The sequence below is a fragment of the Humulus lupulus genome, chromosome X (assembly GCF_963169125.1).
Source record: "Humulus lupulus chromosome X, drHumLupu1.1, whole genome shotgun sequence".
Classification (NCBI taxonomy): domain Eukaryota; kingdom Viridiplantae; phylum Streptophyta; class Magnoliopsida; order Rosales; family Cannabaceae; genus Humulus; species Humulus lupulus.
In genome coordinates, this window is record NC_084802.1 from 202780465 (window position 1) to 202805338 (window position 24874).

The 24874-nt window shown below is 32.1% G+C and overlaps 2 protein-coding genes across 3 annotated transcripts; one reads left to right on the plus strand and one right to left on the minus strand.

The window, feature by feature from the left end:
- Nucleotides 1–400: 400 nt before the first annotated feature.
- Nucleotides 401–3626, plus strand: LOC133804147 (HVA22-like protein i). Its single transcript, XM_062242310.1, has 7 exons — nucleotides 401–682; nucleotides 1644–1684; nucleotides 1786–1884; nucleotides 1962–2018; nucleotides 2114–2177; nucleotides 2291–2500; nucleotides 2802–3626. Exons 2-7 carry the CDS (start codon nucleotides 1653–1655, stop codon nucleotides 3339–3341), a joined length of 1002 nt encoding a protein of 333 aa, XP_062098294.1. The 5' UTR covers nucleotides 401–682; nucleotides 1644–1652; the 3' UTR covers nucleotides 3342–3626.
- A 3798-nt stretch (nucleotides 3627–7424) lies between these two features.
- LOC133804148 (uncharacterized) lies at nucleotides 7425–21816 on the minus strand. Of its 2 annotated transcripts, XM_062242311.1 has the most exons (25): nucleotides 21705–21816; nucleotides 21453–21614; nucleotides 21237–21364; nucleotides 20823–20943; nucleotides 20421–20502; nucleotides 20226–20296; nucleotides 19781–19822; nucleotides 19021–19145; nucleotides 18497–18590; nucleotides 17827–17920; nucleotides 17528–17703; nucleotides 17351–17456; nucleotides 17065–17151; nucleotides 10321–10534; nucleotides 10079–10164; nucleotides 9896–9984; nucleotides 9746–9800; nucleotides 9152–9204; nucleotides 9021–9071; nucleotides 8889–8937; nucleotides 8696–8761; nucleotides 8529–8605; nucleotides 8127–8331; nucleotides 7983–8040; nucleotides 7425–7874 (listed from the first exon to the last, which is right to left on the minus strand). In XM_062242311.1, exons 2-25 carry the CDS (start codon nucleotides 21575–21577, stop codon nucleotides 7795–7797), a joined length of 2334 nt encoding a protein of 777 aa, XP_062098295.1. In that variant the 5' UTR covers nucleotides 21578–21614; nucleotides 21705–21816; the 3' UTR covers nucleotides 7425–7794. The 2 variants fall into 2 exon arrangements, with proteins under 2 accessions (XP_062098295.1, XP_062098297.1); XM_062242313.1 differs by lacking the exons at nucleotides 21453–21614; nucleotides 21705–21816 and having other exon boundaries at nucleotides 20421–20488.
- Nucleotides 21817–24874: the final 3058 nt, after the last annotated feature.

The following is a 24874-nucleotide window of genomic DNA, read 5'->3' on the forward strand; positions in this document are numbered from 1 at the left end:
TGCCCACTTTTTAAGTACAAAGAATTATGTTCCTAACTTAATTCTCAAAGGACTAAACAGTAAAAAGATTGCTTGCATAAACACCACGTACTTGGATCAATTCTCTTCTACGTCTTTCAAATCAAAACCCCAACCCAGTCAATCACTGTTGGTTAAAAACACAAAATTAAAAATAAAAAATAAAATAATAATTGGTTTACGACGAGTACACCTGGCAAGATATGGAAGGAAAAATCTCATCCGTTGATTTCAACTTCAACGGTGATTAGATCAATGGTCGTGATCCTAAAGCTTCAACTCCAGTCCACCATAAGAAAAGTTACAAATTTTTAGTAGAGATATAAAAATTAAATTTATTTGAAAGAAAATTAAAAATAGAAATAGAAAAACCAAAAAGTTGCATTTAAACGGCACAATCTCACAAACCAGAGAAAACCAAAAACCAACCCAAAAATAAAAAAAAAGACCTCTCGCTCCCTTCTTTGGCTCTCAGTCTCCATAGCCGCCGACTTCGCAACGGATCGCGGTGGCAGTTCGGCGGCGCCGATCGATTGAACGGAGGAGATCTCTAATCGGAGACGAATGATTCATCACCAGCTTCCTTTTCCATTTTGAGATTTAGCTCTCACTACTCTGTTTGTGCTGGTTTTTTCTTCTAAAATTTCAAAATCGTCTTCAACAGGTAGCGGTTGATTTTCTATATAAGTTGTCCGAAATTTTTTCATTTTTCATTGCCGAAGTTTTTTAAATGGAAGATTTGATGATTTTAGTAACACATCTGAAGATATTTATGTATGCAGACTATCTCTCTCTTGCACCACATAGATATTCTATGGTTTATATAAGCATATTTTCAAGTGTTTCTTTGATGTTTTGATTCGACATTACTTGAGGCCTTGTGTAATAATCATAGTTTGTTATTTTTGTAGTTTGAATGTTTCATTATGGCGCATTTGGTTTGCAGCCGTTGTTCTTCATTGCGATTATTTTGGCCCTAATTTTGGGATTCAAAGCTTTGTCCGTGTTAATCTTTCGTTCTTCATATTCTTTTTTCTTCTCTTCTTTTTCACGAATCGGATTCGGCACTTATGTGATACGTTGAGCGTTATTGTTTGGCTGCTGACAAAATTGAGGAAGAGGATAATGTTGTTTTTGACTTCCAAAAACTTAAAAATTACTACTCGACCCAGCTGAGAGGATCTTTTTCCTTTCGTGCTAATTGTATATTTTCTAATAACTTAGGGAAAAGCAAACAATGTGATTCATAAAACTAATAAAGGAAAATTCAATGACGTGGTATGGAGACAAAGGTGTAGCATAAGACATCACTTTTCTCTTTCCATGTTCCTTTCTTTTTCTTCATTGTTTTGGCATATTAAAAGAGGATCAAAACTCTGTAGTTTTAGCCGTTTTGATGGAGAATTCTAAATGCTTTTCATGTCTTCGTGTGATGTGAAGATTGTTTATCTCGCAACAACTTTGGTTACTCCGTGATTATATTTTCTCAACTATGAACATGCGTAATTGTTTTCGTCCAGAAGAACCTGCTTTCCTGTGATTGCAAGCTATTTTGTATTTGTTCTAATGGTATCCTTTCCTGTGATTGCAAGCTGCTAATTTTGAATTGGGATTGTTTGTTTTAGGTATACAAGATGATCGGATCTTTTATAACCAGGGGACTTGTGTAAGTTACTAAATGCGCTCTCTCACTTTTTTTTTTTTGAGACACGCTCTTTAATGAAAACTTGTTTGTTTATTTATTTATTTTTTCAATTACTTTGGCAGAATGGTTCTTGGGTATGCTTATCCAGCTTATGAGTGCTACAAAACTGTCGAAAAGAACAAACCAGAGATTGAACAACTTCTCTTTTGGTGCCAGTACTGGTATGTTGTATGGATTTTCTTTTTGGTATTTTCATTTCACGGATCATTCTTAATAACATTTTCTTTTCTCCGGGCAGGATTCTGGTGGCATTTTTGACAGTGTGTGAGAGAGTCGGCGATGCTTTTATTTCGTGGTTGGGATTTCTAATCTGTTTCTTAAAAAAAGATTTCTATAGTAATTCTCTGCTGTGCCACCTTCAGTATTTTATTTGTTTTCTTGTTTATGAAGGGTTCCAATGTATAGTGAAGTTAAATTGCTGTTCTTCATATACCTGTGGCACCCTAGAATGAAGGTACCAATATCTGGTTCATTGATCTATGCAATGATATTTTGTGATTGTCATACTCTCTGCTTTCATTTATTTAGTTATTCTTTTCATGATTGCGAAAAATGTTTATTTGTCAGGGAACGACTTATGTGTATGATTCCTTCTTTAAACCATATCTTGCGAAGCACGAGAATGAAATTGACCGGAACTTGTTGGAACTAAGGACCAGGGCAGGAGATATTGCAGTTTTATACTGGCAAAGAGCTGCAAGCTATGGCCAAACCAGGGTTTTTGATATATTGCAATATGTTGCTGCACAATCAACACCGAGGCCACGCCCTTCCCAGGTACTTAGTCACGAATTTGATTATAAACCTTATTCATTTTAGCATTATCTTACCCCCACTGATTGTTGAATGGTCCTTTAATTGTCTTGCTTCTGATTCTTATTTTACCAATTTTTAACGGGTGCCTGAATACTTTTGTGATTCATTGATTTTACAATGCATCCTTTGTGCAAGTGAACAATGTCGAAATTTGTTTGATATTTCCCATCAAAACCATTTGGTCTTTTTGTTGATTACGGTCCCCAATGCTTTGATCTGCCTCTCATATCTCCTGAACACAAATCTTATATTGTTACCACAGCAACAAGGCGGTAGGCCACGGCCTCCTCCTCGCCAAAACTCTGGTGGTTCAAATCGTCAACCAGCGACAGCGCCACCAGTGCCGGAAGAGCCGCCATCTCCTACATCTAGTACATCTTCAAGTCAATACCAAAAGGACATAGCAGAAGAGTTGGCTTCTTCGGAAGATCCTAAAGCTGCCTCCCAAGCAGCAAGTACAAGTACTCAAAGTCAATCAGCAGGTCCAAATAATAAAAGTCTTAATGCAGTTTCAATTGGGAAAAATCAAGCAGCAGTTTCAAGTCCCAGAACTCAAGTGGCAGTCCCAAATACTCAGAAACCAACAGCAGTACCAATTACTCAAAAATCAACAGCTGCACCTGAAAAACCAAGCCAGTCTGCTGCACCAGCTGATATGGAAGCAATGCAGATTGAGCCAGAAGCTTCTTCTTCAGAAACTGAAAATGTAAACCCTCCTCCGACAAAAGAGACGGTCATGGAAGACGCCATTCGGGTCACACGTGGTAGGTTGAGGAAAACTCGTTCTGCAACAGGTCGTTGAAGTGGTTATGTTCCCAGTTTCAGTTCACAAAAAGCTAGCATTAGGTGAATGAATGATAATGAGCATGTAATTTGTTATAGACGTTGTTGTATATTTGATGTCACCTAGTTTCAATGATAATTGTTGCTTTATTTTAAAAAAAAAAAAAAATGGTTTGGCGAACGTTGTAGGGTCCTGTTTGGTAGCACTTAACTTGAAAAGGACAAATCATAGATCTGGATTTGATTGAAAGCCCGATTTAGGTGACTAATACTATTTAACAGGTGCTCATTTGTCATCTTTGAAGTTTGGGAGCCAATTAGTGGAGAGTAAGCTTGAAAGAAAGATTTCCTTTTTGGGTTAAACTAATCCAATTTTTAAGTGACAGTTGGGTCCGACGCTATGACATGAGTCGATTAAGATTTTGATTTTCAGCCAAAATATATAATCTCAAAAAGTGAAAATATTATTCAAAGCAAATAAAATGTCTGAGAAAAAAAACAAACAGAATAGAGGCATAGAGAATAGGAGGATGTGGAGACAAACAAAGTGAAAGGCGATGGATAGTGGCGGTAGTTAGCCGACAGTGGTAATTTTAGTAAGAGTAAAGTCTTATTTGCGTCGCATGTCCTTAAATTATCCACATTTTTATAAATTGGTCCTCTAACTTTGATTTTTTTGGTACTGGTAGTCCTCCTTCGTTAATTCACAATTATTATGTTAGTTTAGAGACCAATTTACAACAACAAAACATTTGGGGACCAACTTGCAAAAATAAGTCATGATCCAATTTTTTTGCACGATGGTGTTCGTTTTAGTTACAACAACTCTTCTCTACGTTTTTGGAAAATTTTAGATAATTTAGTGTGGTGAAAAAATAGTTGATTTTTTATTAATTTTTTTGCTCACGTGGTAGTTTGGAATATCAAGAACTTTGTTTTCGGCACGCCAAATTATCTATAATTTTTCGAAAACGTTCAGGAGAGTTTGCGTAACTACAGCGAACATCGTCATGTAAAAGTTAAATCATGACTTAATCACATTTGTGAAACTGGGGCATGGCACACCAAAAAATTATTAAAAAGTATATATCAAAGTAATTTTTATTTTTTTAGTATAAAAATAAAGGAGTGTACAAACAATGTTATACAAATGAGTAAATTTGTATTAAATGAATGTTAAAAATTGGTGTTTATTTTAGAAAAAATGAGATGAAAAAAGATGCATATAAAAAATGGATAGTTTTATAGAAGATTTTGTCAAAAAGTAGAGTTCTTGATATTTCGAACCACCACACGCAAAAAAAAAAAAAAAATTCTGGTTTCAACGCACTAAATTATTTAGAATTTCCCAAAAATGTACAAGAGAGGGTTGCTATAACTACACAACTTATCCACGTGTATGAAACTGGAGAATGTCGTTACGAAGACCCTCATGGACGTTTTCAGAAATTACTGTGCCAAAAACAGAATTCTTGATAATCCTAACCACCATGCGAGCAAAAAAAATAAACCATATTTTCAACACACTAAATTATCCAGAATTTAAAAAAAAGGGGTTGTCATAACTACAATGAAACCTGTCATGTAAAAAATTTGGGTCATGCCTTATCCACGTGTATGAAACTGGAGTGTGTCGTACCATTACAACAAAATTGGGGCATGTCCTATTTTGGCAAGTTGGTCCCCAAACTTTTTTTATTGCAAATTAATCCCTAAACTAACAGAAAATGGTGAATTAACAGTGGAGGACTAACGGTGCCAGAAAATCAAAGTTGGAGGACCCATTTGTCAAAAAAAAAACTGGACCAATTTTCCAAAACATGTATAGATTAAGGACCTATGACGCAAATAAGCCAAGAGTAAATGGTGGTTAAAATACTCAATATTTTTAAAATGTTACACTTTTATACTCAATTATTTTTATGGTAAAAATACTCAAAGTTACTAAAATATAGCATTTAAATACTTAATTTTTTTTACGAGAAAAATACCCAAAGTTTCTAAAATGTAGCATTAAAATACCCAAATAGTTAAAAAATCAAATACCTAAAAAACTTTTAAATAAAAAAAATGATTAAACAAAATTATTTTAATTTTTTGGGTATTTAAATACTACATTTTAGAAACTTTGGATATTTTTTCCAGTAAAAAAATGTTTGGGTATTTAAATGCTATATTTTAACAATTTTGAGTATTTTTTCTATCAGAAAAAAAGAAAAATTGAGTATAAAAAGTGCAACATTTATTTTAGCTCTTATTTACTCTTTTAGTAAATAGTATTTTTTTCATCAAAAGAAGAAAAGTAATTCTCGTATAAGCTGAACTTTAAGGTTGTGCAAAATTATAATTCTAGTTGTAGCTTGTGTTTAAATTATTTAATAAGCCAAAATTTTATTACCAAACATTTTTTAGCCTATAACTTATTAAATAAGAGCATCTCCAATAAATTATCAAATAAGTGATGCAATGTTAAAATATAGCATGTTTATAAAAAATTGCTCTAATGGTATATCAAAAGCTATATCAAATTTAGCACAGAATATAACATAATATATATAGTTAATGCAGCATTAATTAATTATTTTTTATTTACTTTTATGTCATTTTTAATATTGTATTATTATTTTTAGTATGACATTAAATATAGATGAAATTTTTTTACATAATTAAAAATTTTGATAATAATAAAATAAAAAGAAAATTTATATCTTTTTTATATTTTTAATAAATATTAAATGAGCAATGAAACATTCATATTTGCATCAACAATTATTGATTTTTAGTGCCAAATATAGCACAATATTTGTATCTCCCACTGAAAATGGTCTAAGTGATTTAAGAGTTCTTCAATAGAGTGCCAAAAAGGTAGTGCATTATTATATTTAGCACATTTTAACTAAATATCACTTCAATGGTGTTATAAAAGATGTGTTAAATTTTTTGGTACAAGATATAACATATGTCAAATTTAGCACAACAATAAATGTCATTATATTATTTACCATATTTCTACTAATTTATTAATTAACAATTATTGACTGACCATATTACTTTTTTATAATAAAAAATGAAAAATAAAGATTAATTTTTGTATATTATCAATGAATATATGAATTGATGACTTTTTTTTAGTTAATTTTACATCTTGTGCATTGGAGCATAATTGTAAATATTGGGCAAAATATAGCATTGATTCATTTTTTGTGCCAAATTTGTCAAAAAAATTTACATATTGCCAAAATTGGCTCAAGAAATAAGCAAATGCTATATTTGGCCTAATTTTATTTCTTATAATTGTACTTCAAGGCACAAGGTGCAAATAACTAAAAAAATCAAGTCATTTAATTTTTATTGAATATATTTAAAAAATTATTAAATAAATAAATAAAAAGATAAAAAGGACAAAAATGTAAATTAAAAAGTAACATTTACTGTGCCAAAATTTACTTATGCTAAATTTGACACATGTTTTGCAATACGATTGAATCTACATTTTTCTAATCTATATTGGAGATTGGAGATGCTCTTATTTAAACTCTCCCAAAGGAATCCTAAGTTCATTACACTTTAGTGCATAAGCTATAACGAGAACTTATTAACGCACAATGCTCGGTGTACAAAATTGAAGTTTTTGTCTAATTTTCGTGTTGTATAGCTTGTTTTCAGAATAATTTTGTTAAATGTTATCCATAAAATTGATAGCTATCGACACTAAAATTAACTTCAGGAAAGAAATAAAAAAATATTTGGTGAAGATTAAATAATTTGAAGAACAAAAAATGGATCTTTAGCCGAGTCTGGTGTGGTCCAGAATAAAGTACAGATCCAGATTATAGCAGTATCTTACTGTCACCAAATCAGATCCGTGGACTTACCCGAACCCTGTAAATTATTGAAGTTTAGGTAGAGAATAGGGCAAACATAATAATAGTTGTTGGAGAAACTCCAATGACTTTAGAGGATCTGGAAGAAAAAGAAAATTGTGATTAAATAAGAGAAATCAAGTGGAAGCGTTGCGGTTGCAAATGCGTGAACTTGATCAGATTTAAACATATCCAAAACTTTGTTGGCTTAATAAATTAAAAGTAGGGAATCAGAGACGTAAATAATGAAAGATAGCAATAGACTTTAATATATTATAGCCTTAGCCTTTATGCAATCCACCTCTCCTCATGCAAGAAAAAGCCGAAAAGGGCTTAAAGATTATTCCTTACTGAAACCCATCTTGTTAACCGTATTTAGGTTGGGTTTCGGCAGCTACATTTCTTCATAAGATTATTGCAGTACGTGTCTAATGTTTCTATAGTAAAATATAAATCTTGAAAAAAAAAAAAAAAAAAAGTAGAAGAATCATTCAACTGTACAATATGCTTTTTAAATATTTGAAGCAAAGCTCAGGAGCCCCCACTTCATTTTACCTGGAAATTTCAACTAATTTACTTTTTCGTTATGAGAGGGACTCAGTCAACTTGTCACCGATCTAATTTTGTACTAGTTTCAACAGTATTTTCTTGAAAGAGTCCATCTGCTTGTGTCGTCCACTTCTCATTTGCTAAAATTACCAACAACAAAAAAGGCAAATTACGGACTGGTTTGGAATTGTTCAAGTTCCCCAATTGCAAATCCAAATAACGAGTGACTACAATAAACTATTGCTTACCCCAAAGACTTGTCATGGTTACTTCAGGATCTGATCCAAACCAATAATCATCGTTTACCTGGAGACACCGCCAGCATTAGTAAAATTGATTAGAATGCTAAATTATCAATTATTATTTTTTAGAAAAATAAAGCAAGTACTTACATCAACATCAGAAGGAATTATCTTCTGAATTCCGGATGACTTTGGGCCCAGTGAGCTGAGATTATCCACGGAATTTTTTTGATCACCCAGATGATCTGAGTAGAGCCCTTCAACTTCCGTTCCACAACAACCAACATCCCATGCAGATAAACCCTCAGAGGTAGCTCGGTTGGTGGTTATGTCCTCATTTTCACTTTGGTATTTGCTAAAGGCATAGAATTATAGCCTATTAACTATTACATAAATACATGGACGTAGCAAAGAAAGAAAAAGGGCCAAGTTCTGACAATCCAGAGACTGTCAAAATTCGAATAATTTTAAGAACATAGTTCATATCCATCCTTGTGGGAGTGAAGGAGACGTGCATGTAAGTGCATTACTGCATCTAAAGAAAGAAGGTACCTTAAAAGATATACATCGATTGGTCCCATTGTGCTTCTAACAATCATTTTATATTGCCTTTGTGGAAAACTCATATCCTGCTCATTAGAAGGAAACAATCGATTGGGTATAAATACATTAAAGTGCAGAAAAATGTCAAACCACATTTATCCAAGCAAGCAACCTACCTCATCGGGATCAGGAACTTCAATATAACTAGCTTTTGGAGCATTTATTGCAATGAGTGTTTGATTCTGCTTAGAATAATAATAATAATAATAATAACAACAATCAACGAGTGAGAAAGGTTATTTGACAAAGTTAACAATAATTATAAGAACCAGAACCATTTAAGGAAGTTTCAAGCCTGAGGAAAATGACCTCAAAGCATGGAAGAGTCAAAATGTCTTCCTCCGTAAAAAATAGGTACCTATAAAATTAAAATACACAAAATGAAGAAAACAAAGAAGTATCATGGCTGCAATAAAACAGCATTAGGGAATTAAAGTGTACTTTTGACAGTTTTCATCTCCTTCCAGGGCCCAAAGCCGATTTTGTTTACTCCTGAAAAAGAACACAACAGCTCAACATACAATAAGAGACCATCTGATAGAAATTATCAATAGAAACTCTACCGAACAAACCTTATTTCCTCATCAAGTCTGCACTCTTCAGCGTATAAGCTTTCAACTTCAGCCTGAAACAAAACTAGACCTTGTAATCGAATATACAGTTTAAATTACATCATCATATTTCTATATGAGAATAAAACCTGATTCACCTAAACTATGCCTCTTATTTACCAAATTGAACCAGCTATAACTGATTTTAATTAACTCAAATTTTAGCAAGGTTTGTATCAAATAATTCAAACAGTCAAGGTTTGAATTACCAAACCTTGACTGTTATTTACCAAATTGAACCAGCTATAACTGATTTTAATTAATTCAAACTTTAGCAAGGTTTGTATCAAATAATTCAAACAGTCAAGGTTTGGTGCGACTTGTCTAACGCTCACAGTAAAAATAGGTATATACTTGAGCAAAAGTTAAGAATCCAAAGAATAATACTGAGCATAAAAATTTAAGTAGATTCACAATCCGCTTTGTATGAGGTGAATTACTCCAAGTCAAAAGGTGGCTAACTTCAAGTATCAACATTAAAACACAAGAATAAATAGTGCAATAAATTTTAAAGATACATGGCACAAATCAAAACAATTGACACGTTACAGATACCTTTACTGCAGCAATCTGATCATCCAACTCCCGTTTCCCCAACAAATCATTTCCCCTGTTTGTAATATTAATAGTCGTATTAATTTAAAAAAAAAAAAAGAGAAGAAAGAAGAGAGCAAAAGTGTAATAAGAAAAGTTCAATTAAATTACTTCCAGCGTATATGATTCTTTGAAGTTTTCTCTATCAATCCTATTCCTTCAAGAACATTCGTAATATCGTATATCCTCCTCTTTTGAACCTACAGCAAGCAAGGAAAAATAAATAAATACAACTGGGAAGTATAAAAGTTCATTGTAATAATCTCGTAAGAATACAAATGAATATTTATATACCTCTAATATGTCTGCAGTATGGTTCAAATCAAGAGTTCGATCCTCAGCTTCATGAATCAAATTGACAAATTTCCTAGTTAACAAACCTGCCAATGACACGTTGCACCTCTTATTAATCTATATAAGAAAATTAAAATTCAAGATGGATCATATTGCTTAAAATTTAGTATCAAAAGAACACTGAAACAAAAAGAGAAAATAATGACTTAGTAGTAGCTATAACATGTGTAATCTAAATATACCTAAAGAACTATCATAGCGGCAACTGTTCGGTGGAATGACACCATTAAGACACTCAACTTTCAACGTTTGAGATCCAATGGATTGTCTGGGAACTTTTGATTTAGAATTATGCTTTCTAAGTCCAGAGTGCTTTTGACCATTAAATACTTTGCTCTGTCCAGATACAGCCTGCCCACTTATCCGCGTCTCAACTTTAACATTTGATTGTGTCAACTGCAAAGGATATTACTCTTTAAATGTTTTTGTAGTAGTTAGCTGTCAACATAATTTTCGCTAGCAATTGTTTCAAATTGAACAATATACGGTGTCAAATATGATACAGCAGATATCATCAAACTAAAATTTAGAAAAAGAAATAATATTTTGTCATTGGTTACCAATTGTTATGCCAACTTATAGATCTACGCCTAAAAAATCCTAAATGCACACTTAAAACCTCGTCAATTACTAAATTCCTTAATATTCTCTTCTTGTTTATAAACTTCTCCATACAAGAAGCGTTTCCCGGGAAAAATTCCAACTGAAACCAAAGAAAGAAATAGAATAAACGTTTTCCGGATCGCTGATCAATGTTAGCAGAAATTTGTATTAATTACAAGGATCGGATCAACACACGAAGCATATTAAGTGTCGGATTCTGTGGTCGATATCCACCCGAATTCAGCCAAAGTGGAATCGGCCATAATTTGTATTGACGAATTTGGCATCATAATGAAGCAGCACCGGAATTAATATTCCTCAAAGGAAGATCAACTCCCATGCAATTAAATTTCATCAAACACTAAATCAAGAAGAATATTAATACGGTTATTACATCATTAAAAATTGTTAAACCCAAAATCAAGAGTCAATCAGCTACTGTAGTGTTAAAAACAATCAAATTCTTGAAAATAACAAAAAACAGACTTGAGCTCTCGCGGCAGATTCGAAAAGCGAAAGAGAGAAGAAAAATTCGAAATCCTAAGATTGAGAGAATGCAAAGAAATAAGAAATCGCGTAGGGAAAAGAAAATCTGAATCAGTGAAAAAAAAGAAGAAGAAAGGCGGATGATGATCGCGAGAAGTAGGACTCACCTCAAGCTTAGTAAAAGCAGAGTCAGCGCTTGGATGAGATTCCTTAGATAAATCGGAAACGCCAAGGCGGTTGAAGCCTTGGGAAGGAGGAAGAGCACGATGATAGTGAGGAGGCCTCTGAGGAAAAGAATGGAAAAGGTGCCGATTAGTAGCAGAAGAGAAAGCAGAGGAGTAGTGGGAGTGAGGATGTGGAAGCTGAAACTGGAGGTGATGAAGGCCATGAGAGGAGCTCGGATCCTGAGCGGAGTTGGACATCAATGGCGGTGAGAGAGAGGTTTTTTTTTTTTTGAGTGTTGGAGGGAAAAGGTTTGTTCGTGTGGGTTTGAGAATTGAGAGAGAAAAGGTTTTGGTGGTGTGCTATTTTATTTTAGTATATTATTATGTATGTACGAAGCGGCGAGGGAAGAAAGGCGTCAGGCTACACAGAATCCTAAAACATCAAAACGATGCGTTTCGTATGTTATTTGCAGTAATGTACGTACATTCGAATCCACAGATATGCCCGCCTTTTTGAGATGGACCATTTAGTGGGCCTTTTTGAGCCTGTATTGCCTTCCGAGATCAGCACTACCACATAATACATAATACATAATACATAATACATAATACATAATACATAATGGGAAGACCGTTCCCTTTAAATAACATTTCTCTATTTATTTGATGAGCAATGTTACAAACGCCATTCATAAATATAAATGAATCTAATGTTATAAATATTATAATAATTACAAGGGAAATATAAATATTAATTCTTTATTGTATTCAGAATAATTATTTAATTTTCTTAGGTCATATGTCTGTATTCCTTTATTGAAATAACACATAATAATGTATCTCTTCATTTGCATTATTCTTTACCAAACTCTTTTCTGCATTTATATTTTAATTTATATTATTCTCAATAATTTTATAACATCTAATACTTTTTTCTGTTATTTGTTTTTTGTTTTTTTTGGTAAGAGTGAATATATCATCCTTAAGGAATGACAGGACAAATAAGTTGAGTAATATATTCTATTTAATCAAGCTTATTATCTACCATGATGGCAGATTTATTTAATTAATTCATGTGTTATGTCCCGAAAGTTTAAACAATAAAACTTTAATATAAAAAAAGTACACCAAATATGTTTTGCTGGCACTAAATATTATTAGGGCAAGTTCAGACTATATCTCGTTATTTTGGTACTGATTTAACAACATATCAAAGTCAGGTAAACAACAAATGCTATCCATTTTGCTGAAATACTACAATATCCCACCATATATGGTGGGGTTGTAGTATCAACATTTTCTCTTTTTTACTTTTTATATTAATATTTTATATATAAATAAAATAATATAGAATATATTTTTGGTGTAAATTTTGATATTGTAATTAGAATAAAAAAAAATAGTGCTAAATTTTCATTATTTTGGTGTTATTCATTCTCAAAATGGCTTTGATGGTTATCGTGACAAAAAAAAAAGACCTTAGTGTGTCTTTCAGTATTGGCATTTAAAAAATTTACACTTATATTTTACTTATCTTATTTAATAAATAAATCAAAATTAGTTCATATATATCATTTCGGGATAACTTTTCGGTTAGGTCGTCAAAAAGACTCAAAATTCAACTTGAGATCCATCCGCCTACTGAGATTGATTTGTACTTTCGTTACCAATCAAGGTGTATGTCTCAAATTTGATTTATGTATGGTGAGCAACATAACATGCTTACCTTGCCACATATCTCGTTAGTGCATGACTAACGACGATTCGATTTAGAAAAGTATATTAGTCAAAATAATTTGCATGACACGACCAGCGAGTTAACAATCAGATAATATGAAAAGAATAAAGACCATTTTAAGCAATGTTATTATCATTTATTGAACACCACACACAACATAATAATAATAATAATGTAAGATGGACTGGACAGCAAACACAAAAACAAAACGTGTTGCAGCCGTTGCACTTCTAATAATGAATTAAACTAGTAAAAATAAAAATAAATTAGTTTTATTTTTATTTTTATTTTTATTTGGGTAAAAAACAAGTAACCGACACCGACAAAAATGATGATACTTGGCACTTGGAATGAAATTATATTGCTTTGATGGAACTAGATGCTACTGCATATCTTGGTGCCACTAAGAATATAACCACCAAATGCACACATCTGCATGAAAGGATGGGTTCTCGAAGGAAGGACCTGCATTAATTTTCTTCTTGTTAAAAAAAAAAATTATACATATGTGATATGTGTAATCAGAATATTGAAGGAATTATATCTTTTAATCTCACAATTACGATAGGGTGTTCATCGAAAATGACAAACTGATGAAATCGATACAACCAGGATTTCATTCTTGTTTAGTCTAATCTTACAATTAGTTTTTTTTTCTATATTTATATAATCAAACATTATAAGTATACTTATAAATCTAACTATTTTTTTTTATTTGACTTTATTTAAATTTGAGTTTAAATAACTAATTTAGGCAGCAGCAATTTCATACCTAAAATAATTTGTGTGATGACTTAATTTTGAAAGATTAAAAACAAAGTAAAGTACAAATCAAAACGTGATATAATTTCACATTAGAATTTAAACCAATGAAATCAAACTGAAGTTAACTTGTAGTGTTTTGATCATTTATATCTTTTTAAAGTACGAAGCTCAAAAAGGATATGCAACTTTAATGGTCACTAGTTTGTGGACCCCTCCCCAGTCCCCACACAACTTTCACAGCATGGGTTCCTTGACTTTATAAATTTGAGCCACATCTATGTTAAAGTTTCCAAAAAAGAAAAAGGCTAAAAATAACACCAGTTACTTTATATCATAAAATTAACAAAAAAAAAAACCCTTACTTAAAATATATTAATATTTTTAATTTTATAAATATTATTTATAAAATTAATTAACAAAACTTGAAATTTAAAACAAACTAAAATCAATTAATTTTAGTTTAAATTTGTTTTAAATTTTAAATTTTGTTGATCAAATTTATAAATTATATATATAATAAAAATATTAATGCATTCTAAGCGAGCATTTGTCTTTTGAAAGAAAATTTTCATGTCATTTTTGGCTATTTAATATAATACAAGGTTCTTTTTTACTTGGCTGAAAACCTATGGTTAATCTTAAACTAGGAGCCAAAATAGTAATTTCCTTTTTATAAATAAAATCCATCTACTCAACTTAAATTTGCAAAAAAAAAAAAAATTGCTAGGAAAATTTGTCGCCAATTTGCAATATTTGAAGTTAATCAATTACTAAATTAAATTAAAAAATAATTAATTACGAAGAATAAACACCTTTTTTTTTCTATTACATCCTTTAAATTAATTAATTATTACCAAATATATTATTTTAATAAATTAATCTAAATATACTCATCGAATATTAAAAAATAATAAAAAGGTATTTTCTATCATACCTCCAAAATAAATAATATATCACTTATATATTAATAAATTTATCATTTTAATAAATAAGTTTACATTTGTTTTTTGAAAAATACATCATAACTTTTACAAGCATAAAAAATGAATATTTTGATTTTACTAATGATTTTAATTCTGATGATATTTTTTTTTAATTTTAAATTATTTATTAAGGGTGTTCATTGGTTTTTTACTCGTCCAATCTCAATCTCATAGTCCGTATACCAAGCAAAAAAATGTGAATGAACCCAACGAATGGTTTGTGCATGTTGTTCAATTTTTTTTCAATATAAAAATTATCTTTCAAGATAGGTTTTATACTTTTTTGGATTTTGTGTTTTGTCTCATTACTTGTTTGGACCCTGTATTTTGACAAATTATTTTTTGGACCCTATGTTTTGTAAAATTATTAAAATAGAACTATAAACTCAATTTTGATGAAAAAAAAATTAAATATAACAACACAGTTTTTAAGCAGAATGATTTTATTTTTGTTCTGAATTGTTAGTTTGGTAAATTATTTATAATTTTAGTTAAGAAAACATTTACCAAAATCGAGTTTAGGGTTCTATTTTAACTATTTTACAAAACATAAGGTCCAAAAAGTAATTTGTTAAAACACAGGGTCCAAACAAATAATAGGAAAAACACAGAGTCCAAAAATGTATAGACCCTTCAAGATATTATAGAGTAACATAATTTAAAGACTTGGAGATTTTTTTTTTAAATGATATATTTTTTTTTATAAATTAGTTTAGATTTATTATAAAAAAGCAAGATTTTAAATTAGTTGTTAAAATTATTTTAATTATGAGACAAAAATTAATCTATTTATATATTTACATATTTGAGCAATTTTTTAAAGTTATAATTGAATCACATATTTTTTTAATTTAAATTTAGTATTAAATATAAAAAAAAATTTAAAAATATATACTTAATTAAGTGGATCAGGTTACATTGGCGAGTTGGCACCGATTTCCAAACCGCCTTGTGATAATTAAGCAATTTTAAATTTAAGTTTTTGGGGCTATATTTTTTGTAAGGGTGAACATTTGACCCGCAAACCCACCCGACCTGCAACCCAAAAACCCAATTTTTGACAAAACTCGTCAAATTCGAGTTAAATCCATTCTGAACTTGACATGGCTCGGGTCCGGTTCGGATTAGACCCGAAACCCGAACAAATAAAAAAATTATTTTAATTTTAATTCAAATTTGATGACAAAAAAACCCTAACCCCCTACCCTTCCAAAACAAAAATACCAAAGCCCAATTTGTAAAAAATCAATTGAACCAAACAAACAACAAATTAAAAAAACATATGAAAAGTAAAAAAAAAATAAAAAAGTGTAAAAAAATTGGTATTTTTGAAATTTTTTTACCAAGGCCCATTTTCGGCCCAAACCCACCCGACCTGCAACCCGAAAACCCGATTTTTGACAAAACTCGTCAGATTCAAGTTAAATCCATTCTGAACTCGACATGGCTCGGGTCAAAAATTATTTTTATTTTAATTCAAATTTGATGACAAAAAAACCCTAACTCCTACCCTTTCAAAAAAAATTACCAAGGCCCAGTTTGTAAAAAAATCAATTGAACCAAACAAACAACAAATTAAAAAAACATATGAAAAGTAAAAAAAAAAATTAAAAAGTGTAAAAAAATTGGTATTTTTGAATTTTTTTTACCAATGCCCATTTTCGGCCCAATCCGACCAAACCCAAAACTCGAAAACTTTGGAGCGAGTTCGGTACTCCATTTCCCAACCCGAAACCCGCAAAACCCGAACTCGATGCACCCGACCCGTGTGCACCCCTAATTTTTTTGTCAGTTTTTTTTTTTTTGTTTGGATTGGACAGTTTTGCAAATTTAAAATTTGCAAAAGCCCTATTATTTATTTTTACTTTTTTTTGGTTAAAAATTAAAATTGTGATTTAGTTTTTTATTCTTTAAAAGATTAAATTTTTTTAATTGAAAAAATAAAAATAAAATTATATATTAATCGGCAATTTTGTACTTAAATTCTTTTTAGGTGGGTAAAAAATAATTTTTAAAATTTATGAGAGGTTTGAATAGAAAGGGGTGTAAAAAGGAAAAAAACAGAAAGTAAAAGAGTGTAAATAGAAGCGACCAATAACAATTCAATGAAGAAGACAATCATACTAATAACCCTAATAATAAAGAAGAACGAAGAGAATAACAAATCATAGTAAAATAAATACAAACCTGATATTCTCGTGACCAAGGTTCTGAAATTTGCAATCCAATTGCCATTTTCTGAAGCTGTAAATTGTGCATGCATGTTGCAAGAGGCTGCAATTCAAAATATAATCGTAATGTCAATACACTACCATTTTGGCCTAATTTTCAAAGCCTTTCTGTTTAGAATAGTTAAAACATAAGATATCTGGGTGGGAGTCACGATATAAAAATACTCGTACGTTTTAAAAAGAAGATAAGTTACAAAATGGCTAAAATAAAATGCTTTCACTAGTGTTCGGAAGCTAATGACCTGAAGAAACTGATGATAAATTGCAAAAGGCGCTGAATTTGATAAAAGGGGCAAGAGATCTTTAACTAAACTCCAGGTATCCAGATCTGGTGCGGAAACTATTAGACTGCACAAAAGAATTCAATTTATTAGCAAACAATGGCGTTTCATTAACAGAAAATATAGAGTTATACTTGCCTAGAAAAACCATTTTCTTTCCACAATTTAATCACTTCTTCTGGTGCTTTCTCTCCAGCTTTAGCAGATTTGCAACTTCTCATTACATGAGAATTGCCATCCTCCAGATTAGATTTCTGACTTTCAGTTGCAACACAGATTTCCTCTGTGGTCACTGACGAAGATGTTTGGTCATGCTACACAAATCAGTATCCCAGGCCAAAAAAATATTTAAACAACTGAAAGAACAAAATACAGCAGCAAGATACCAAAAAAATGGCAATAAGAAACTAAGGAACTTAAAAGGGATTGGAACTTACATCTAAGCCACCTTTCATACTAGAAGAATCATCAATTTGTTCTACGCCCCCCTTCTGGGAGGAAGTCAGGTCATCAAGAGAAGACCGAACAATGCTGCACCCAAAATAAACCTAATAAAGAACTAGTTCCACTCTAGAAAATTGTACTTCCAATTTTCAAACCAGATTCTACTTTATTAATGCAGAAGCAAAGTATCCATAATTCTTAAACACTAAACAAAAATAGCAATATCTGGTACTTAAAGTTCCAAAAGGGTCAGAGCTATACCAACAGCTTAACCTGATTAAACAAAAAAAAACTAGCCCAGGTATCAGACATATAATGTTATAATACTCATAAGACATTAAGATCAAACTCCATACAACCTCAATCTATTAAAGCACAAAGGAAAGACAACATTCAAAATATTTAGAATAATATAATCAAGTTAATCAACAATTAAAGAGAGAGAGAGAGAGAGAGAGAGAGATATGGTTAATACAATCCTGTCTGGAATGGTCGAAATAAAGTGGGTTTGAGATGGTAACATACTAAATAATAATGTCTGTAATAGTTGAGAAATAAATTGCGTTTGCAAATATTAGCATCATGCTTCATAAGTTCATAAAAGTGTAACAAAGTTAAGTTTTCCGTCCACATATGATGATGTAAATAATAAAGCAGATGTACCTCTTGCAAATATCATTCCCAAAGTTGAATATTCTCACTATCTCTATGGAATAAGGTATCTTTCCAACGTAAGTACTACATACATGACCTGTACCTGTAAATGAAATAATTTTATTAACCATGCAAACAAGTTATTAATGGTTGAGGTTTAAGGGTTGGATCAAAACAAATAAGGCAAAAACGAAAAACAAATTGGAAAACGAGAAGATAAAATATCAATTGCACCTGCAAGGGAAACGAATATGAGAACCCCAATAAACTCTTGTTACACCCTACACTAACTAGGATCAGTTGCAAGAAGACATGCTGACCATGCATAATAAAAATAGAACTCATCTCTTATGTTTATTATATTGCGGGGATCAAGAAACCAGGGAAAACGTAAAACCACAGCACCAAATCAATATTCCTTTCTATAGAATATGCTTTAAAGCATATTTCTTTTTAAAAAGAAAAATCAAATTCAAAATTGAACATTAAACTGAAAAAATAAAGGAACATTGCAAATAAGATGTTTAGACTACCTCCCATCCTTTCTGCCACAGCACCAGTAAGCAAACCTCCAACCATATCAACCACAAGGACGTCAGAATTTGCAGAGACATTAGCAAATGACAGTAAAAGAGATAAGGTATCCACTCTCAAGAATCTGAATATCATAAGAGAAGCAAGCAACTTGTTAGTGTTGGATTAAAAATCCTATTATGGGCACATATGTATTAATGTATGATGCTATTATAAAGTTTGATACAAAAATAAAGTGACCAATTATGTTATAAGTATCATAGGTATTAAAATGTCATGGAAATAATGTGTAAATACCATAAGTTGTATTTATAATTTGATGAGGAGCCAAATTATAAATATCCAAAATTCATTTAATAATCAGATTATTATTTAAATAGGTAGTGGTCCCCAAGAAACGCATTTCTTTCATATTCTCTTCTTCCCCATCACAGAGAAAGAAAGTGATTTTTCTTGGAAGATCAATTGCCTTGATTCAATCTCCATCATTCTTCTTGCAATCTCCATCAAATGGCTCCAGATTAGTGCTTCCGCTCTTGTGTTCATATTCTTCTTTAATTTAGCAAAGATTTTATAGAAACATGTTTTAGAGTTTATCATCTATGCACTTTTAGTAACATGATTAAGATCTGGGAAATTATGTTGAATACTAATATTTATGTGTGTTGCTTAAGTGTATTTTAATAATCCTATCAGTTAGCAATAAAAACACAGCAGTTCATAACTGGATATATCTTTAAGTTCCATAAGTTTCTGTACCCAATTCTGGCAGGATATTTCTTGAAATAAGCCTCGCAAATACTGAAAAAAGAACAAAGTAAAATTAGTACTGTTATTATGAATGTTCCAAAATTGCAAATAAGGGAGTGGGCTGGGATCGTACTGATTATGGCAAGACCGGGAGTATAAGCATAAAAAGACAGTAGTCTATCAATCTGGTATACATTCATTTTATATGGTAAAACACGTGTTACACAAGATAATAGAACTATAAGAAACAATTCAGCCAAAGAAATTTATTGCATCCAAACAAATCACAACATCTTTACAAGTAGAAACATTTATCATTATATATAATAGGGGCAGATTATTCAGTAACCATCATTACAATTGAGAACATGGGCTAACATTAAAAATTTCAAAAGAGAGACCATAATTCAAAGAGTAAATTCACAAAATTGGAATGTTCAGAATCAAAACTAACCTCCGAGTAACTGGGCGCCTCAAAAGCACTTTGGGTGCATATTTCTTTTGCTTTTTAACTCTATACTTCTCCTGCAGAGAGGGAGCGAGAGCAAAGCAAATCAGCTAACCTTTAAAACCAAAATAAATTACCATTTCCAAGAATTAAAATTACACTTGGGCAATGTAAAATAAAATGAGACCCTAAAAAATTTACCTGGGAGAACAATGTTTTATTTTCAAATGTCGAACTATTTGCAATAAGAGCTTCAACTATATCATCACCTGTTGCACCCTCTCTATATAAGAAATAGTTAACTATTGGTTGAGGTTTATCATAAAAAAATTAACAGAAAGAAGAACAACATTACATAGAATATAAAATAAGAAATCAGGCATGTAGTCAGATACCACGTACTAATAAAACAGTAATTCAACAAAATATCTATCCTAATGAAGCCTTTTTATCGACTATGAATAAATTCTTTTATAATCTATTCAATCCCTATATAAATTAAATTCAAGAAATAAGTCTCAACTGGAACATAACTGATAGGTCAAAATTGAAAAATATCATTGAGAAACAAAATATTTTGCTTATGAAAAATACGGATGTCACCTTCGCATTGCATCTATGTCTTCGCCAGTTAGGGTCTGAGCTTTATTGTCATCAACAAGTGCTCGATTGTCCTTGGACTCGTCTTTTGATTGACATCCATTATTTTCATGAGCATTGTTACCTAGCACGCATGATAATTTCAAAAAGTACCAATGTAAGAAATCAGAGCCAATTCCCAGATAGCTACAAGACCTTTAAATTTTCGTAAACGCAGTTATAATAAAGATATTAAGAACAAACTATAAAAATAAACAGAGCTTGACAAGTTAAAAAGGATATGGAGATATACAGACAATCAGGGATGAGAATGAACTTTGTTTTTCCTTCTTTTTGAGCTTATACTATCACAATGGCACGTCTTTAAAATTCAAATGCAAATCTAACTACTGGCACAACATAAATTAGAAGCCAAACCTTCTAAGGAGGGACTGGAGCGAGACAAAAAAGACCCTCCGCTTCCAGTTTCAACGCGGAAAGCTGAACCGAATGAGCAACCAATCAAGGGTTGCAGAGAATAATTCTTATTCCCAATTTTCAATGTCCTGTAATTTCATCCGGAGATTAAATAATATTACTAACAATACTTTTGGGCACGTATACAAGTAAGGATTTTATGCATAGAAAACTTACGCAGCGGCAGATAGACGAGCGAAAACCAAACGATCGCCATCGTTGATATCAAGCAAGACGCTGCAACCTTCCCACGTCACTCTGGAATTTTGAACCGAACCGGTTTTGCTATTAGTTTCGGCCATATCTGATCCTTTATTATCTATTATTAGAAATTACGAGCTGAAATGAATAAAGAATTGAGTGAGAATTAAAATCAAAGAAACATAACGAATGGAATTAGGGTTATGAATCAGGGTAAAACTCTAAAACCACTGGGGGTTTAAGTTAACAGTGCAGCCATAGAAGAGGACGATGATGAAATGGATTTGGGAACAGTACTTTGGGGCCGAAAACTAACTAGACCAACACTGTTGTTCTACTATGTTATTCAGTGTCCACTTCAAGGCCTGGGCCCTATAAAGCTATATAGAAGATTCGATTAACCCTGCTTTCGTCAAAACAACGCTGCTTTTGTACTTTATAATGTGGGCCTCGTGTTTAGGCCTTAGTTTTAGGTGGAGAGAAATTTTAAAAAATATAGAAGAAGAAAAAACATGGGTGTTAAGCATGTTGTACCAAAAAACATCATAAAGAAAAAAGATGCCCATTGAGTCCTACTAGGATAAACAAGCTTCACGATGGCACTATGATGAAGGCTGAACCAATCTAGACCTCCTACGTTATAAGAAGACACTGTGGCGAGAATAATTAGCGAGAAGGACATGAGTTGCAGACTCAACTCAGTATCCTTATCGCAAGAACCACACGTTGCGTAAATCCCAACCCACCATCAAAACAAGAAAAAGCATCATCCTAAAATCCTATAGAAAGAAGCAATCGCAAGATAGAGACCCACGAGAAGGCTCCTACGAGAAGTATAATAACTAAGGTTTGCCTCATCACCAGAAGACCCCTGAGAAGAGGAGTCTCGAGAATAAGGGAACGCTCGCATAAGGGGGAATGGATGGTGCAACCCTGGATTACCCGCTTACTTTCATAAGGTCTTGGCTGACACTCCCATTTACTCGATAGGACGCGTCTTCCCTAGAAGCATACTTCAAACGACACATTGCCTAAGAACATTTACTATGTACTTAAAAGTAGTTGACCAAACTGTTCTTATTTGATATTATTACTCAATAACTAAAAACACGGGTAACCAATTACTTGTTACTTATGATTCAAAATTATAGAAAATACAATGTAACAAAAAACCAATAGGATTAGTAAGTTGGAACCACTCTAAGAAAATTAAATATTGTTGGGAATATATGGTTTTACTCTTTGCAAATCAATAATGAATAATGATAATAATGCAATATTCCAAACTCTAGATGTTGATCAAGATTCAAATTTAAAGTATGTATGCAATTCTTGATAATCAAATAAACGTTCATGATATGAATATTAATCTTGAATATAGTGAATTAAATGATTAAATGATGATAAGATGAATTTAGATACATTTAATCATCAATACTAACAATGAATAACATAATAGAATTACAAGATACAAGATTAGGGTCAGAGAGATACAACATTTGTATTGAGCAACTTGAATCTTCAAACTTGGGAACTTCTAAGGCTTATACACAATATGAATATTGTTGTCCAAAATCTCTATTCCAAGCCTTCCTAATTGCTTGAAGCTCCAACTAAGTAGAATGAGATTTGGGATTGAACAAGCCTGAAACTCATGCAAGTCAAGCAAGCTTGATGAGTTTCTTGGAGAAAACTTTGGTCTTAGAAAACTAGAGAGAGAATGAGTTCTAGAGAGAGAGTTGGAAAGTGTGATCAAGGCTTTTCAACTCTAATAATCCACATATATAGTGTAGGCATCATCGTTAGTCTAATCAATATGATTAGAGCAATTTAAACACATCATTTGGAGCATTTTACGTAAACTGTACGACCCTACTAGCAGACAATTAAGACTTTTGAAGCCCTTCGCATTTAGGCGATGCTACGCCACTTAGGGGGCGACGTATTGCCACCCTCTCTGACTTTGGACCACTCCAATGGCCCTAAAATTGCTCCAAATGCTACCAAACTTTTTGAGAATGTTTGGAGACCTCATTGTATGACTTTAGACCCATAAAAGTCACTTTTTTGCTTTCTACACAATTTCATGTTTTCACTTCTCTTTAAGTGAAATCGTTAAGTGTTTTGCACTTCAACGTGTAAACATCTTAACAACTATATTTAACCAATCTCAACATTCCCCCAATTTGTTAAATATAATCATCTCTTCTTAATTTAACAGTTTTGGTGCATAAAATAAAGTATCTTTCGATTTGAACTTTATCTTAGTGAAAGTATTGCAAAGCCTTATCGAAGTCATTGGTGTCTTTAAGATTGAACCAAGTACTCCTTAATGATAAAACTGGTAACACCACACACACCTCCACTTGACCATTAATTTTACCACTTTTCTCGCTTAACACTCATATGGTCATGTGCTCATCCATTTCATGAACTTTCCGGGGAGAAACTCCAACTCCCATGAGAGGCGGCACCACCTTTAAGTTCACATAGGTAAAGTTCTTACAGCATCTTTGCTACCTTTAGAGATGCTTGTTGCACACAACTGAACTTCATTAAAATCCATAGGCTTAACCCTCACTCGATAGCAACCAACACTAACCATCATTGGATGGAACTCATGATTTTGTTAGTGTTGAAACAATTCACCCAATAACTTATTCTTACCCATTGAACTCTTGCCCTTGATGCTCACAAGTTTGGAGTTGGGTTACCATCATTGGTGAATATATTATTCTAGGAGTTTTAGTCCCATCTCTTTTGAAGTAGAACTTACTAACCTCTTTGCAAGAGGTTTGTAAATGGATCCGCTAAGTTCTCACTTGTCTTAACATATGAGATTGATATGATTCCTCCACGAATCAATTGTCTCACATACTCATGTCTTAGACTTATATGTTTGGACTTCCCATTATATACGCCATTATATGCTCTAGCCAATGTGGCTTGACTATCACAAAGTATCGAGATTGTTGATACCTCATCTGTGGAAATTGGGATCTCCAACATGAGATCCCTAAGTCACTTAGCCTCTTTGTTGGTTGTCGCTAGAGCTATAATTCGGCCTCCATGTTTGAGTGTGAAATACATGTTTGTTTCTTAGAACCCCAAGAAACCGCTCCTCCTCCGAGCATAAACACCCCGCCACTTGTGGAGAGATTATCTCCTACACTTGATATCCAACTTGCATCGAAATATCCTTCAAGTATCTTCAGGAACTTTGAATATTGGAGGCCTAGCTGCTTGGTCCTTTTAAGGTACCCTAGAACTCTCTTAATCACTTTCCAATGTTCCATACTTGGATTGCTAGTAAACCTACTTAGTTTACTAACTGCATATGCAATATCCGCTCTTATACAATGAGCGGCATACATTAGACTCCCTAATGCACTTGCATA

Coding starts and splice junctions, on each gene's coding strand:
- LOC133804147 (XM_062242310.1), top strand. CDS start 1,653: ATGATCGGATCTTTTATAACCAGGGGACTTGT. Junction 1,885..1,961: donor CTCTTTTGGTGCCAGTACTG/GTATGTTGTATG, acceptor TTCTCCGGGCAG/GATTCTGGTGGCATTTTTGA. Junction 2,501..2,801: donor CGAGGCCACGCCCTTCCCAG/GTACTTAGTCAC, acceptor TTGTTACCACAG/CAACAAGGCGGTAGGCCACG.
- LOC133804148 (XM_062242311.1), bottom strand. CDS start 21,577: ATGGCCGAAACTAATAGCAAAACCGGTTCGGTTCAAAATTCCAGAGTG. Junction 20,503..20,822: donor GACATAGATGCAATGCGAAG/GTGACATCCGTA, acceptor TTTCTTATATAG/AGAGGGTGCAACAGGTGATG. Junction 8,938..9,020: donor GGAGATGAAAACTGTCAAAA/GTACACTTTAAT, acceptor TTAATTTTATAG/GTACCTATTTTTTACGGAGG.